Source organism: Triticum urartu, unplaced genomic scaffold, assembly GCF_003073215.2.
Source record: "Triticum urartu cultivar G1812 unplaced genomic scaffold, Tu2.1 TuUngrouped_contig_9276, whole genome shotgun sequence".
Taxonomy (NCBI): Eukaryota; Viridiplantae; Streptophyta; class Magnoliopsida; order Poales; family Poaceae; genus Triticum; species Triticum urartu.
The window spans coordinates 1-17,344 of record NW_024120303.1 but is presented as its reverse complement, the minus strand read 5'-3'; the positions used below and the strand labels follow the sequence as shown (position 1 = coordinate 17,344).

Genomic DNA, 17,344 nt, shown 5'->3' with positions numbered 1-17,344 from the left:
CATATGTACGTAGCCATACCATTATTGTCGCAAAGTACATGTGGGAGATTGATTAAAGTGAAGACTAATGCTGGACACAAGGCCAACATCGTGGAAAAAAAATGACAATCCAATCAAATGATGACCTGAGTTGAGCTTCTTCACGCAAGAGAAAGTTCAAACTAACTAATTAAATCATGTGCCATAATGCAAGCGTCAAGAAATAATATGATGAGTATATAGTCACACTCACACCGTCACGCACATACTTTGTTGTCCGAAAAGAGAAGTGCTTTTATGTCACAAGCTAATTATTACATATATTCCCCTCATAAAAAAGAAAACAACAATTAACTAATTAACGAAAATGAACTTTAATTGCAGTGAGTGTGTACATACATATGTTCTTCTGTTCTTTTTCTGTACATGTCTAAAAGTGTGGACTCAACCACCTTTTCCCCTATCAACAAACAAACTTCACATCTTCGGTATTGATCAACCGAAATGTGCATCCAATCCAACAATTAGTAGTCTAGTCTCCATCTCCTTCCTGATTATTTTTGGCATTCTTGATCTTATCTCTTATCTCTTCTATCTACCCATCACAGCTCACTTGAGTTCAGCCATGACATTTGCCTGCATAGAAATAAATATAAGAATTAATCATGTCAGCTATGCATTGTGTGAATTAATTTCCTGATAAAAAGATCTAGCTAGTTGAACTAGAAGTTAGGATTAATGAAAAATCATAGAGAATAGTTAAGAATATACTATGAGCCAAACAATTTGGGTGGATGTGGAAAAGAGACATGCAGACATGCATGTGTTTTTTCCTTCTTTCTGATAGAAAGTTGATGGAATAGGAGCAGGTACTCACTCTAGCAAATCCTTCCAACCACCGTCCGTGTTGAGCTCATCCATCAGGTTCAGGCTCTCCAGCCCGCCGAACGGGCTCGACGCCGGCGTTTGCTCGCACGACACACCGCCGCCGCCATTGTTGTTGCACTCCTGGTCGCTGGCCACCATTCGATCAACGGTCACGTTGCTCCCGCTCGCCCCGCCATGGTCCCCGAGCTCCGTTGAGCTCAGACCGTCGCCGGCGCTGAAGCCGTCGAACATGCCGCTGATGTTGTGCATGCCGCTCGTCGGCGCAGAGCTGGTCAGCACCGGCAGGTTGTTCATGTCGTTCCACTGGCACTGCTGGAGCAGCATGTTCTGGTCGACTCCGCCGTGATGCCCGCCGTTGCTGACGGCGAGGAGCGCCATGAGGTTGTCCATGCCGAGCGCGGGCGCTGGCGCGGGAGCCGCCGCGGTGGTGAGCGCACGCACAAGGCCCTGCAGCAGCTGGAACGTGGCGGCGTCGACCTGGAGCTTGAGCGCGTTCATGTCCCAGGCGGCCGTGGCCGCGCCAGAGCCGCCGAAGATACCGGCTGCCGCAAGGAGGCCCGGAAGCCCGGCGAGCAGGCTGAGGTCGGTGCGCGGGCGGTGCGTGACGGGGTCGATGCCCATGCCGAGCAGCTTCTTGCGCAGGTGCGTGTTCCAGTAGTTCTTGATCTCGTTGTCCGTCCTCCCCGGCAGCTTCGTAGCAATCGACGACCACCTGAACCAACCAATCAATCCCAATCCATCAGTCACCGGCGCCGGAGTCGGAGAAGAAGACACAAACAATAGATACGAGCGTGACTTACTTGTTGCCGAGGAGGGAGTGGAGGTGGACGATGAGCTTCTCCTCGTCGTCGGTGAAGAGGCCGCGCTTGATGTCGGGGCGGAGGTAGTTGGTCCAGCGCAGGCGGCAGCTCTTGCCGCAGCGGTTGAGGCCGGCGAGCTTGGGCAGACGACGCCAGCTGCCGTGGCCCTTCTCCTGGATGTAGTCCACCAGCAGCTTGTCCTCCTCGGGCGTCCACGGGCCCTTCTTCACGCCGGCCTCCCCGTCGCAGCACGGCAACCGCCCCATCGCTCCACTAAACGACTAGCTAAGCTAGTAGCTAGCTTCTTTTTCTTTGTCTGCGAGGCTTAGCTTGCCGGCGGAGGAGTTGGGTTTTTGAGGTTTCGTTGGGGTGGATACGAGCGGGTTTTATAGAGAAGGGTTTAGAGGGGCCGGGAGGGAGGTGGACGATGATGCGTGCATGGCGGCATGGAATGCTAAAAGGAAGTCTTTGTGTGCGGGAGACGCAGCCTCCTCTCTCTCACCTCTCTCTACCCTCTCTGTTTCTCACTCTCTCTTTCTCTCTCTAGCGACCTCTCTGTTTCTCCCTCTCTCTCTAGGGACCTCTCTGTTTCTCTCTCTAAATCTCTCTCTCCGTCTCTCTCTGGCCGAAATCACTATTCTGACCTTGTCAGAAAATTTTCGCACAAAATGAATTCGAAACAAAACTATTTCACAATCTGATTTTTTTAAAAACGCCACAGCCCGTGACGTTGCTTCTCCATATGAAAACGTCAAACCAGCTCGCGTTGCTGCAACACATGAAAACGCTGAGCTAGCTCGCGTTGCTGATCTGGCCCACCATCAGGCCTTGCTGACGTGGCAGAGCAGGAAACGCCACAGGTGATGGCGTTTCTATTGCTTACACCATCGCCAAAGTACCTGGCGTTTGATGCGAAAGCTTACTCCCTATCTTGTTTATTTTATTCCGATGACATGACACATGCTGGCGTTTCCACTGCTCACTACAGCGCCAAAGTGTCTGGGGTTTGATGTGTACAAAGCTTACTTTGATGTGTCCTACATGAGGACCTTCTAGTGATTGTCTCCTCTTTTCTTCAGGTTTATTCTATTTCTTTTATTCCACCAGCCCCACCACATTCAGCATGCACGTATTTTTGCTCCTTTTACATATAGATAGAAGACCTAAGAGCATCTACAACCGGATCCCTGAAACCCGTCTCAAATGTCCAGACAGGCCGATCGAACGTTGTCCGGCCACGAAATTTGGACCCAGACCCGCATCACTTCATGGATATAAGAATCTAGTATGAGATGTCCGGATGCAAGAAGTGAAATTTGAGGCGTTCCTGGTCACTACCCGCAGACATTTGAGGGGCCAAATTTGCCATATGTGGCTGTATATGCTCTAATGCATGCGTTCGCGCCCATCCTCCATTTGCATCAAATAAGATTCATTTTGAATATGTTTTAATGAATTTTGAAAATAAATTTTAAATTTCAACTATTGAAACATAGTATTCCGTATGAGCGATCGATAAAATCATGAGTGTTGTGCTTACAAACAACAAAAAATTGTATCAAAATTTATCTATGAAACTTAGTAAGAGCGAGTGAAAAAATCGCAAGTTTTAGATAAAAAGTCGTAAGTTTCAATGACTGAAACTTAATATTTATTTATGGCCCCGTGCAAGACTTGACAACTTTGTGAATTGCGAGGCAATCAAGCGGCCGGGCAGGTCTTGACGTTTGCGTGCCACCGTGGATTTTCGCACTGTACAATTGAACATTCCCTGAATGTGTCTCTTTTATATAAAACCTAGCAAAATATTATATTTTTCTGCCCATTACACTATTCATCTATCATGATGTTTTATGCTCTGCACTCGTATTTCTATGTTGAAAAGGTTCGTGACATGATATTGCATTCGAGGCTACCAGTGCAAAGGATGGATGTGAGTGTGCGCATGTGTGAGGCTACCAGTGCAAAGGATTCAATTTCTCCTATCTCTGGGAATGGATCAAAAAGTACGCGCATGCTGCATGTTGTGGGGCTAGTGGAAAAGAAATAAAATAAACAAGGTAGAGAGTAAGCTTTGACATCAAACGCCGGGTATGTTGTCGTTGGAGTAAGCAGTGGAAACACCATTACTTGTGGCGTTTCTTGATCTACCACGTCAGCGAGGCCTGGCACTGGACGGGTTAGCAACGCAAGCTATCTCGGTGTTTCATGTGATGCAGCAATGCTAGCTAGCTTGGCGTTTTCATGTGGAGCAGCAATGTCACTGGCTGTGGCGTTTCTAAAAAGATTAGATTGTAAAATAGTTTCGTTTCGAGTTTATTTTGTGCAAAGGTTCCCTGATAAGGTTAGAACAGTGATTTCGGCCTCTATCTCTCTCTCTCTCTCTCACTTTTTTGGCTATGGACCGAATCAGCAGTTTGCTTAAGCAGGTACGTTGTTTAGTTAGATATATGATGGCGTACGTGTGTGCTGTCTTGTTGCCTCTTGTTGTCTTGTTGCCTCTTGTTGTCTTGTTGCCTCTTGTTTAGTTAGATATATGATGGATCAACTATACGTAGTGCGTATATGCATGCATAGCATAATATGCATGCGTGATGCATGCATAATATGCATGAGCAAGTGAACTGGAATTAGTTGTATATCGTCCGTATGAGAATCACATAGTGTATACGTTATGCTCTAAATGAATATCTTGATGTCGAATATTCCGTATCGATCAAATATATATAAGGAAACTACAATTTTTAACATCTTCACATCCGGAGGAGCTGAGCGGCGGGATGAATACGAGAGGACCAAAAAGGAGCGAGAAAGAAAGTATAAGGTAAAAAAAAAGGAGGAACAAGGAGGGGGTGGGCGAGCGGGGTAGAGGATTATTGTGAGACGTAGAGCGTGGAGGCGAAAGGGGCATTGTCGACAACAATGGGGCGAGTGTGTGAAGGAAGAAGATCAACGATGACCATGGCCCTAGGCCTACAGTGCAGCTAGCCGGCATGATATGTGTGTGTGTGTGCGCGCACGCGTGTGCGAGCGCGTACAGGGTGAAGTTTAATTCTCCGTCGCATGATTTGGAGAAAAGTCCGGTTGCAAGAGATCACGGTACATGTGACAACCTCCGTGGTGTTTTAATGTAACCTTTTCTTTTACGAAAGATGTTTGCGGTCCGTACGTGTGTGTTTCAGTTTCTTCGCTCTAGGGTAAAATTTCTCATTATGGAATTAAAGCCGGGTCGCTTCAAAAGGAAAAAAAGACATGTACTAACGTGCATGTTAATTTCTTCTATTAAGAAAGCAAAACATATCGGTTTTTGCACGTACGATATTGATATGAAACGACAGATGATCACCATCATCATGAATATATCCACTGTACACCATATAGACACATAGAAGTACCAAATATATTTGAAATGGCAGGTGCACTGTTAAAAAAAGAGGCCTTGTGTGTGGACGGCACGTGTGCAGGAGGCAGAGGGGAGTTAGGTCCGGATGACCTGACACGTGTGGACTTGGGCTCCGAACAAAGAGCAACCAAGAAGGAACCACCTGCCTATTCGCCTCCCCTCATTTTCCCTCGTGTCACGTAAATCAATTTGGTGCACCTCATCAAGTCATCAGCCGCCGCCTCATAATAGGCTGATCAGGGTGGCCTGGTGGGCCCCATCTTAGCTACCTCTACAGGCAGTGGGACCCACCTTGCAGCCATCTAGCTGGATGGATGGATACTGTCTGATGACTGGCAATGACCCAGCTGGCCTAAGCTTGCCGGGCGATGAGCAGCTAATTAGGTACTTTACTGAAATTAATTAATTAGAAGAACATTCTAGTGGTATGTACACGTGTATGTGAATGGTTGACTTGGGAAATGGATTTGGTGATTTGGTTCATTAGTTTAGCTTCGTATGGATGAGGGTGTTTTGAGTGGACAGTCTAGTGAGAGGTCACATGTGTGTCCACACAAGGCCAACACATAGAAGAATGGCTTTTCCGTTAAAATTAGCTCAGATGCCGTTGATCCATTTTCTACGATAAAACTCAATTTCTACATATAACTAGCGGGGTTACCCGTGCATTTGCGTGGCAAGATTTTTTGTATATTGCTATGTCATGTTCTTTTCTTTACCTATTTTATTTCATTTTATTGGTATTAAATTTTGATACATCTGTGTTCCTCTTATTCTAGCCCCTGATATTTTTTCACAATTTCTTTTATTGTATTTATAAAACATGTAATATTCACGGCCTATAACTGAACCTTATTGTCCATTAATACTATATCGTACAGTATCCACATGTTTTGATGTCTTCCCATCTTACTCTAATCCTCTATTGTTTCCAATCCAATATACATAATTATTGGTAAATTGTATCAAAACTGATAAAATCTTTTGTTCTATGCGCTTCATAACTTGCTACTTTATTATTGTGCCCACAATATTACTTTCTTTACCAGTATATTCCCTGGAATCCAAATGTTATCCGAGTTATTTTTTATGTGTAACTTTTTTATCTTTTATCCCGAACCATTATAGATAGAATCAACATATCAGTTTTGGTTATGCATTCATCTGATGAGTTATCTGTCTTTTGATATTTGAATTTATGAATCAGCTCTTGCATTTGTTTATTTACATTTCATGGTAAACAGATCAGTTTTGGTTATACTTTCATCTTATGAGTTATCTGTCTTTTGATATTTGAATTTATGAATCAGCTCTTGCATTTGTTTATTTACATTTCATGGTAAACAGATCAGTTTTGGTTATACTTTCATCTTATGAGTTATCTGTCTTTTGATATTTGAATTTATGAATCAGCTCTTGCATTTGTTTATTTACATTTCATGGTAAACAGATCAGTTTTGGTTATACTTTCATCTTATGAGTTATCTGTCTTTTGATATTTGAATTTATGAATCAGCTCTTGCATTTGTTTATTTACATTTCATGGTAAACAGATCAGTTTTGGTTATACTTTCATCTTATGAGTTATCTGTCTTTTGATATTTGAATTTATGAATCAGGTATTGTATTTGTTTATTTACATTTCATGGTACATAGTTTATGTGTATTGAACACCATGTATACCCTATGTTTTTCACACTGTTATATATTTTAGGTATCTCCAATTTTTCAGCCATATTTTTCTCGGTTGACGTTCTACTGCATGTTTCTAATCCATCAAAGCAATAATAAATTATGTGTTAAATAGAACTCCTTAGAAAAAAGCCATGATGCTTGTAGCTATATTGAGAAAAGATAAGGTTGATGCTTGAAATTTTCGTGACATTAATGGCCTAGAAAAATCGGACTTCTAGACTCATCATGTGCCAATACATGCAGTCTGGTACACTTCCTTGCAGGTCTAACCCATTGGTTTTTTACTTGTTCATTATTCTTTCTCAATGTTATGCATGTCAGCTTCTTATTTGTAACCGGATACTTTCAGACCGCTTTGAGGTATGATACACTAAAAAGGTACTCCCTCTATTCTCAAAACACTGACCATAAATCGTCTTATATTTGTGAACAAAGGGTGTACATAGTTTATTCTTGTTATTTATTGTAGTAGTTTAAATTTAGTCAGTCTGCATGGTACATTTATAATTCGAATGGACCAAACTAATCTGGCTCATACTTAAAGTTTGGAAACTAATATGTTACCTGTGTGCAAAAGTTTATCCTGTCCGTGTACGTGTGCCTGATCAGAACGTAATATTACATTTTTTTTGCAAGAAGAACGTAATATTACATGCATCTGTTTTAAATCTTGATGATTAAAATACAAGATTAGTAGATCATATATAAAGGCTTGCCCCACAAATATGCATGGTTAAAATATATGATTACTGAAATCACATGGAAGCTTGACCCACAAATATGGTCCAACTGGTACAGGAAAAAACATGTAAAATTCGGCTGATGGGAATACCATTTTTTTTCAAGGGAAAGGCAATACCTTTTATCAGCGCTTATGATGAGTTCATGTAGAAAAGCACATATGTTGAGTTATAAAGGAAACACACATATACATATTGAGTCTAGACTCTAGCTTTTCTTTTATCCATCCTGTTTTGCTTGTCCCGCCCGATTCTTTTTTTATCACTTGTCTGGCCGATTCCAATACACGTATAGTATTGTGTCCGGACTCTAGCTATTGCTTTTACTCTGGCCGGAAACATATGAGATAACGAAAAGGCAGCTACTTCTTTATTGCAAACCACAGCCGTCCTTTTGAACTCTATTTCTATTGTTAGATCTGTGCCGTTCATTTTCTATCGTTTTAAGTATATATAATAGATAGAAGATAGATAGATAGATTGATTTGGCTATAAGGCCATCTCTAACGGCAAACCATAAATTTCCTCCCACATCCGTCCGCAGACAGGGGGACCAGTCCACGGACATGGATGCGGAGATCGACATCCAATGCTAGCCGCATATATTTTAAGCTATTTTCAACAAACCGGATGAAATTCATGTTGAGGAACATAGTATTTAAAAAAATTCCTACGATCACGTAAGATCTATCTAGGAGAAGCATAACGAGCGGGGAGAGTGTGTCTACGTACCCTCATAGACCGAAAGCGTAAACGTTAAGTAACGCGGTTCATGTAGTCGAACGTCTTCGCGATCCAACCAATCAAGTACCGAACATAAGGCACCTCCGCGATCTGCACACGTACAGCTCGGTGACGTCCCTTGAACTCTTAATACAACTAAGACCGAGGGAGAGTTTCGTCAGCACGACGGCGTGGTGACAGTGCTGATGAAGTTACCGGCGCAGGGCTTCGCCTAAGCACTGCAACGATATGATCGAGGTGTGTTTCTGTGGAGGGGGGCACCGCACATGGCTAAGAGAAACTTTGGTGTGTCTTTAGGGTACCCCCTCCCACGTATATAAAGGGGGGGAGGGAGGAGGAGGCCGAACCAGGGGGAGGAGGCGCGCCATGGAGGGGGGGGGGCAATCCTACTCCAAGTAGGATTCGCCCCTCCCCCCTTTCCTATTCCAACAAGGAGAAGGGGAAGGAGAGGGAGGAGAGAAGGAAAGGGGGCCCGCCCCCCTTAGTCCAATTCGGTTTGGGCTAGGGGGGTCGCGCGCCACAGCTTGGCCTGCCTCCTCTCTTCTACCAATAGGCCCATGAGGCCCAATAACCCCCCGGGGGTTCTGGTAACCCCCCGGTACTCCAGAAAATATCCGATACACCTTGGAACTATTCCGGTGTCCGAATATAGTCTTCCAATATATCAATCTTTATGTCTTGACCATTTCGAGACTTCTCGTCATGTCCGTGATCTCATCCGGGACTCCAAACTACCTTCGGTACATCAAAACACATAAACTCAGAATACCGATCGTCATTGAGCGTTTAAGCGTGCGGACCCTACGGGTTCGAGAAATATGTAGACATGACCGAGAGTCATTTCGAGTCAATAACCAATAGCGGAACCTGGATGCTCATATTGGCTCCCACATATTCTACGAAGATCTTTATCGGTCAAACCGCATAACAACATACGTTGTTCCCTTTGTCATCGGTATGTTATTTGCCCGAGATTCGATCGTCGGTATCACTATACCTAGTTCAATCTCGTTACCGGTAAGTCTCTTTACTCGTTCCGTAATGCATCATCCCGCAACTAACTTATTAGTCACATTGCTTGCAAGGTTTATAGTGACGTGCATTACTGAGAGGGCCCAGAGATACCTCTCCGACAATCGGAGTGACAAATTCTAATCTCGATCTATGCCAACTCAACAAACACCATCGGAGACACCTGTAGAGCATCTTTATAATCACCCAGTTACATTGTGACGTTTAATAGCACACTAAGTGTTTTTCCGGTATTCGGGAGTTGCATAATCTCATAGTCATATGAACATGTATAAGTCATGGAGAAAGCAATAACAATAAACTAAACGATCATAGTGCTAAGCTAACGGATGGGTCTTGTCCATCACATCATTTTCTAATGATGTGATCCCGTTCATCAAATGACAACACATGTCTATGGTCAGGAAACATAACCATCTTTGATTAACGAGCTAGTCAAGTAGAGACATACTAGGGACACTCTGTTTTGTCTATGTATTCACACATGTACAAAATTTTTGGTTAATATAATTCTAGTATGAATAATAAGCATTTATCAATGATATAAGGAAATATAAATAACAACTTTTGCCTCTCGGGCATATTATGCAGCAATCCCCTCGCGAGCTGCCCGCGTCCCTCGTACGCCCACAGTACGCGTCTTTCGGCTTCCTTCGACAACAGCTGAAACCCTGGCCCAGCGATTCCCCTGCTCTGCCAGTCTCAATCCACTGCACCCCGCGCAAGCTCCCCGTAGCCGTCACGATGGAGGCGCATGGCTTCCCCTCGCTCTACGAGGCGTCGCTGGTGGCCCCAGCATCCGGTAACCTCTGCTAGACGAGCACACGACGAATTACATAAGGCCAAGATCCTCTTCTCCACATGCCGCTCATCCTGGCCGGTTCCCGCCTGCACATGTCCAGCAGGCAGCAGCCAGCAGCTGTTTCATACTTTGGGTAATCGGATAGCAAGGGCACCAGGGAGCTCGGGAAGAGAAGGAAAAAAAGAGGAGCTCACCGTGAATAGAAAAATAGAAATACAGACAATATAAAATGAGGAGCACAGATACGAGGCCATGGACGACGTTGGCGGACGACGGATCACACAGTCGTAGAAAACGTTGACGGACGAAAAGAGTAGGCCGGGAGAGGTGGCAGCATCAAGTGTCCGCGGGCAACATTGCGCAGGCCATGCAACTGTGTTTTTTTAGGGGTACGACGCAGCTGCGAGAGAAAGAAGCTGCTCGCCAATCGCCATGCAGCTACAGCCGGTTCAGGGATGAGCTGCTACGTAGGGCCAGGCTATAGCTCAATAACGGAAGCCCAGGTTTCTTTCCTATTCCTTTATATCCTTTTTTCTTTTTATTTTTAAATCAAACAACTTTTGAACTGTCTGAATATTCAATTATATGTCAAACAATTGTAATTTTTATGAAGCTTAGATGGATTATTAAATATACAAGTAAAATATTTACATAGTATACTTAGCTTATATCTTCCCGTTGAACATACAAACTTAATTTAAATTCAACTAGATGTTCTAACTACAAGTATATTATTTGATTTTCCCAAATTTGATGAACTTCTACAGTACTGCCTATTATCATTTTAGAAGTATTAAAAAATATAAGACATTTCATAATGCGAAATCTACTCATTTTAATAGATCTTTGATCCATTTTAATTGCATTTACTGTTAAAGAAAATATTTAAAGGGTTTTCCATCCAAAATTCTTTTTTAATAGATCTTTGACGCATTTTAATTGCATTTACCGTTAAAGAAAATATTTAAAGGGTTGTCCATCCAAAATTCTTTTAAATTTACATTGAGACTTTTCAGAAGCTCTGAAGGGAATTTACTTCAACATTCCTATTTTAAATGGATTTTCCGAGGTCTCAAATTCTCCTCATTTTACATGCGCCCATGTCTGATTTTGAATTTTTATGGCGTTTTATTTGAGGCAAATCCCTATGTTTATGGATTGCAAATTTTTGGAACAAAGCTAAACATGTTGATTTTGGGGATAGAGACAATGCCATCAAGGCATCTGTAAAAGTGAGAGTTACTTTTTTCTAGAAAAGAAGGATTACCTCCAGCCTCTGCATCAGTCGATGCATGCAGCCATAAAAATGAGAGTTACTAGAAGGAGAAAGGGGAAAAAGATGGATGTGGGCCACACACGGCTGCTGCGGTTGAAAAAGATTGAACCAAGGGGCAACGACGGTGGGGCAAGGCTGCATGGATGTGAGCGTGGGAAAGCCATCAGAAGAGCTAGAGGAAGAGCTTTTTTTCTAGAAGAAAAGGGCTCTGGCCCCGGTTCCATTTCCATCAGAAAACGAAATCACAATAGTATCCTTATTACAGCTCGCGGGAGAGGATTCGAGGAAGAGCTATTAAGACGGTTACATCAATTGGATTAGCCGACACACTCGGTGGTTCCTCCTATGAGGTTGAGCAGGTATCTAGGGTCCCGTACAGCTTTCAACATTATTTTTACATCTATTTTTATTCTCCTTTCCCTATCTCTTTTTTGACTTTTTATTTATTTTAGAATTTAATTCGTAAATTAAAAATTCTGAAAAAAACGTTCAGAACTAAAAAAAATAAATTTTGGAAAATGTTGGGAATACCAAAAATTTGTTGCTATTTTGAAAAATATTCAGAACTTGCAAAAAGTTGCCCATATTTTTTTAAAAATTATTGTTTTCCAAAATTATTCAGATTTCTAAAAAGAAAATGTTATTTCAAAAAATACGCCGAAGTTGAAAAATATTCGTGTACAAAAGATACACATTTTATAAAAATAATGTTTGTGTATAAAAGATACACATCTTCTAAAAATCTTATGAATTTTCAACACATATTCCCGTTTTGAAAAAAAATCACAAATTCGAATACTGTTCATGTTTTTATAAAATAAAGTTGCTGTTTTCAGAAAATGTTTGTGAATTTTAAAAGATATTCCCTTTCATATTTTGTTCGTGTTATTTTGAAAGTGTACATAATTTTCGAAAAAATGTTTAGGATTTTAAAAATTGATCATGTTTCCAAGAATATTCAGAAACTTCATACCTTAAAATCCCCTTGATTGAAAGGATTGAAAGGAAGAGGAGACCGAATAACTCATGGGCCTTCTCTGGCATACGGTTCCTTCACATGCGGCGAATCCGACCAGCTAAATATTCTTTTTCATGTGCACACAGGGTTTTGCTTGCACATATAATTCTCACTCACTCGTGGGCCCGAATGAGCACATGAGGTGTGGGGAACAGGGGCCGCGTTGGAGTTCTCCAGATCCGATTAGCATGATGGCCTCGACCCTAATGTGGGGGGAGGGCACATGCAACGGAGTTGGAGGTGTAGGGAGCAAACCATTCATGCGGCCGAGGCTGCTATTAGATTGGAGCATACCTGGCCATGGGAAGCCCGGCCCGGCTAGCCCGGCCCGAAAAAGCCTGACTCGGCCCGACCCGACGCTGCTCCCGGGCCGGGCTCGGGCCTAGATTTTGAGCCTGATGGCCGGGCCTGGCTGGGCCCGTCGTTTTTACACTTTTCTGAAGGTCGGGTCGGGCCGGCCCGGAGCCCGGTGGGCTTTTTCGTGTTCGGGCCGGGCTCGGGCTCAAAAAACAGGCCCAATGGCCGGGCTGGGCCGGGCCCAGGCCTGGGTTTTTTGCGTCAGGCTTGGCTAGGCCCGGCCCGAAGCCCAGCCTGGCCCGAGGTATGGCCAGGTATAGATTGGAGAGGAAGATACGGACTAGAAGCTGTTGTTGCTCTACGTGTTAGCACAAATTTAATTCATGGCTAATGTTTATTGTTTATAAAAAATCAAGATAACATATCTGCGTTCTTCCAGAGTTTTAAAAATATAGCTCAAAACTATTTCTTCAAGTATTTGTTGTAGTAACATGTGTGTTACCACCCACTTACTACAATTAATCATCGGGTCTTAGTAATTTTTTTGTAGTCATGAGGGTCACCTTACTTTGTAAATATTGAACGGGTTCAAAAAATTTAAGTAATTCTATTCTTCGAGATTAGTTTTTTTCGTGGAGACCGAATTAGTTTGTTAGCATCTAAATCGAGTAATAAAGTTTTAATCAGTTTTTATATGAATGTTTTCTATTTTGTGTTTTGTATCTTGTGAAAACTGTATAGCTCAGTTGTACATACATATCCAAATTGTTTTAATTTTTATCCTTTGAGTAGCGTTGCATCTTGATAGTTCCATGCTGGTTGACCAACACCACATCAAAGTGAAGATAAGGCCAGGCAGAAGTGGTGAATTAAGAACTACAACTCAGTAGTGCACCATGACAGGTAAACTCCCGAATACCACGTGAAATCTTTAATTTATTTTGTGTTTGTTGAAATACATGCATATGCTATATATATTTTGGTTAATTTGAATTTACAAATATTTATTTTATATCCCGGTGCAACGCACGGGCATATATGCTGCAAGGCCATCTCCAACGACAAACCACAAATTTCCTCCCACATCCGTCCGCAGACAGGGGGACCAGTCCGCGGACATGGATGCGGAGATCGACATCCAATGCTAGCCGCATATATTTTAAACTATTTTTCAACAAACTGGATGAAATTCATGTTGGGGAACGTAGTATTTCAAAAAATTTCCTACGATCACGCAAGATGTATCTAGGAGAAGCATAGCAACAAGCGGGGAGAGTGTGTCTACGTACCCTCGTAGACCGAAAGTGGAAGCGTTAAGTAACGCGATTCATGTAGTCGAACGTCTTCGCAATCCAACCAATCAAGTACCGAACGCAAGGCACCTCCGCGATCTGCACACGTACAGCTCGGTGACATCCCTCAAACTCTTAATCCAGTTGAGACCGAGAGAGAGTTTCATCAACACGATGGCGTGGTGACGGTGTTGATGAAGTTACCGGTGCAGGGCTTCGCCTAAGCAGTGCAACGATATGACCAAGGTGTGTTTCTGTGGAGGGGGGCACCGCACATGGCTAAGATAAACTTTGGTGTGTCTTTGGGGTACCCCCTCCCATGTATATAAAGGGGGGAGGGAGGAGGAGGCCGGCTAGGGGGAGCAGGCGCGCCATGGGCGGGGCAATCCTACTCCAAGTAGGATTCGCCCCCCTTTCCTATTCCAACAAGGAGAAGGGGGAAGGAGAGGGAGGAGAGAAGGAAAGGGGGCCCGCCCCCCTTAGTCCACTTCGGTTTGGGCTAGGGGGGCCGCGCGCCACACCTTGGCCTGCCTCCTCTCTTCTACCAATAGGTCCATGAGGCCCAGTAACCCCCCGGGGGGGTTCCGGTAACCCCCCGGTTCTCCAGAAAATATCCGATACACCTTGGAACTATTCCGATGTCCGAATATAGTCTTCCAATATATCAATCTTTATGTCTCGACCATTTCGAGACTCCTCGTCATGTCTGTGATCTCATCCGGGACTCCAAAGTACCTTCGGTGCATCAAAACACATAAACTCATAATACCGATCGTCATCGAACGTTTAAGCGTGCGGACCCTACGGGTTCGAGAAATATGTAGACATGACCGAGACTCATTTCCAATCAATAACCAATAGCGGAACCTGGATGCTCATATTGGCTCCCACATATTCTACGAAGATCTTTATCGGTCAAACCGCATAACAACATACGTTGTTCCCTTTGTCATCGGTATGTTACTTGCCCGAGATTCGATCGTCGGTATCACTATACCTAGTTCAATCTCGTTACTAGCAAGTCTCTTTACTCGTTCCGTAATGCATCATCCTGCAACTAACTCATTAATCACATTGCTTGCAAGGCTTATAGTGATGTGCATATCTGAGAGGGCCAAGAGATACCTCTCCGACAATCGGAGTGACAAATCCTAATATCGATCTATGCCAACTCAACAAACTCCATCGGAGACACCTGTAGAGCATCTTTATAATCACCCAGTTACGTTGTGACGTTTGATAGCACACTAAGTGTTCTTCTGGTATTCGGGAGTTGCATAATCTCATAGTCATAGGAACATGTATAAGTCATGGAGAAAGCAATAGCAATAAACTAAACGATCATAGTGCTAAGCTAACGGATGGGTCTTGTCTAGGTACACTCTGTTTTGTCTATGTATTCACACATGTACTAAGTTTTCGGTTAATATAATTCTAGCATGAATAATAAACATTTATCAATGATATAAGGAAATATAAATAACAACTTTATTATTGCCTCTAGTGCATATTTCCTTCAGTCTCCCACTTGCACTAGAGTCAATAATCTAGTTCATATCGCCATGTGATTTAACATCAATAGTTCACATCACCATGTGATTAGTTCACATCGCCATGTGAATAATACCCAAAGGGTTTTACTAGAGTCAATAATATAGTTCACATTGCTATGTGATTAACACCCAAAGAGTACTAAGGTGTGATCATGTTTTGCTTGTGAGAGAAGCTTAGTCAATAGGTCTGTCACATTGAGAGCCATATGTATTTTGCAAATTTTCTATGTCTACAATGCTCTGCATGGAGCTACTCGAGCTAATTGCTCCCACTTTCAATATGTATCTAGATTGAGACTCAGAGTCATCCGGATCGGTGTAAAATCTTGTATTGGCGTAACTCTTTACGACGAACTCTTTATCAACTCCATAACTGAGAAATATTTCCTTTGTCTTCTAAGGATAATTTTGACCGCTGTCAAGTGATCCACTCCTGGATCAATATCGTATCCCTTGCCAAACTCATGGCAAGGTACACAATAGGTTTGGTACACATCATAGCATACTTTATAGAACCTATGGCTGAGGCATAGGGAATGACTTCATTCTCTTTCTATTTTCTGCCGTGGTCGTGTTTTGAGTCTTACTCGACTTTACACCTTGCAATACAGGCAATGACTCCTTCTTTGACTGTTCCATTTTGAACTACTTCAAAAATCTTGTCAAGGTATGTACTCATTGAAAAATCTTATCAAGCGTCTTGATCTATCTCTATAGATCTTGATGCCCAATATGTAAGCAGGTTCACTAAGGTCTTTCTTTGAAAAACTCCTTTCAAACACTCCTTTATGCTTTCCAGAAAATTCTACATCATTTCCGATCAACAATATGTCATTCACATATACTTATAAGAAAGGCTGTAGCGCTCCCACTCACTTTCTTGTAAATATAGGCTTCACCGCAAGTTTGTATAAAACTATATGCTTTGATCAACTTATCAAAGCATATATTCCAACTCCGAGATGCTTGCACCAGTCCATATATGGATCACTGGAGCTTGCACATTTCGTTATCACCTTTAGGATTGACAAAACCTTCTGGTTGCATCATATACAACTCTTCATTAAGAAATCCATTAAGGAATGTAGTTTTGATATCCATTTGCCAGATTTCATAAAATATGGCAATTTGCTAACATGATTCAGACCGACTTAAGCATCGCTATGAATGAGAAAATCTCATCGTATTCAACACCTTGAACTTGTCAAAAACTGTTTTTCGACAATTCGAGCTTTGTAGATAGTAACACTACTATCAGCGTCCTCTTCCTCTTGAAGATACATTTATTCTCTATGGCTTGCTGATCATTGGGATCAAGTCAACCAAAGTCCATACTTTGTTCTCAGACATGGATCCCATCTCAGATTTCATGCCCTAAAGCCATTTTGCGGAATCTGGGCTCATCATCGCTTCCTCATAGTTCGTAAGTTCATCATGGTCTAGTAACATGACTTCCAGTACAGGATTATCATACCACTCTGGTGCGGATCGTGCTCTGGTTGACCTACAAAGTTCTGTAGTAACTTGATCCGAAGTTTCATGATCATCATCATTAACTTCCTCTCTAGTTGGTGTAGGCATCACGGGAACAGATTTCTCTGATGAACTAGTTTCCAATTCGATAGAAGGTACAATTACTTCATCAAGTTCTACTTTCCTTCCACTCACTTCTTTCGAGAGAAACTCATTCTCTATAAAGGATCCATTCTTAGCAACGAAAATCTTGCCTTCAGATCTGTGATAGAAGGTGTACCCAACAATTTCCTTTGGGTATCCTATGAAGACGCATTTCTCCGATTTGGGTTCGAGCTTATCAGGTTGAAGC

General features: G+C 42.6%; 1 protein-coding gene across 1 annotated transcript; it reads right to left on the bottom strand.

Annotated features, from left to right (window-relative positions):
• Nucleotides 1–337: 337 nt before the first annotated feature.
• Nucleotides 338–2,006, bottom strand: LOC125532174 (transcription factor MYB53-like). The gene is made up of 3 exons (XM_048696325.1): nucleotides 1,668–2,006; nucleotides 857–1,579; nucleotides 338–615 (listed from the first exon to the last, which is right to left on the bottom strand). The coding sequence occupies exons 1-3, from the start codon at nucleotides 1,931–1,933 to the stop codon at nucleotides 582–584; spliced, it is 1,023 nt and encodes a 340-aa protein (XP_048552282.1). The 5' UTR covers nucleotides 1,934–2,006; the 3' UTR covers nucleotides 338–581.
• Between the last annotated feature and the right edge of the window lie 15,338 nt (nucleotides 2,007–17,344).

Bases quoted from the DNA above. Each gene is read 5' to 3' on its own strand.
- LOC125532174 (XM_048696325.1), bottom strand. From the start codon at position 1,933: ATGGGGCGGTTGCCGTGCTGCGACGGGGAGGCCGGCGTGAAGAAGGGC. The intron at 1,580-1,667 runs GTAAGTCACGCT...TGGTTGGTTCAG, and splicing joins CACTCCCTCCTCGGCAACAA to GTGGTCGTCGATTGCTACGA. The intron at 616-856 runs GTGAGTACCTGC...ATTTCTATGCAG, and splicing joins GGTTGGAAGGATTTGCTAGA to GCAAATGTCATGGCTGAACT.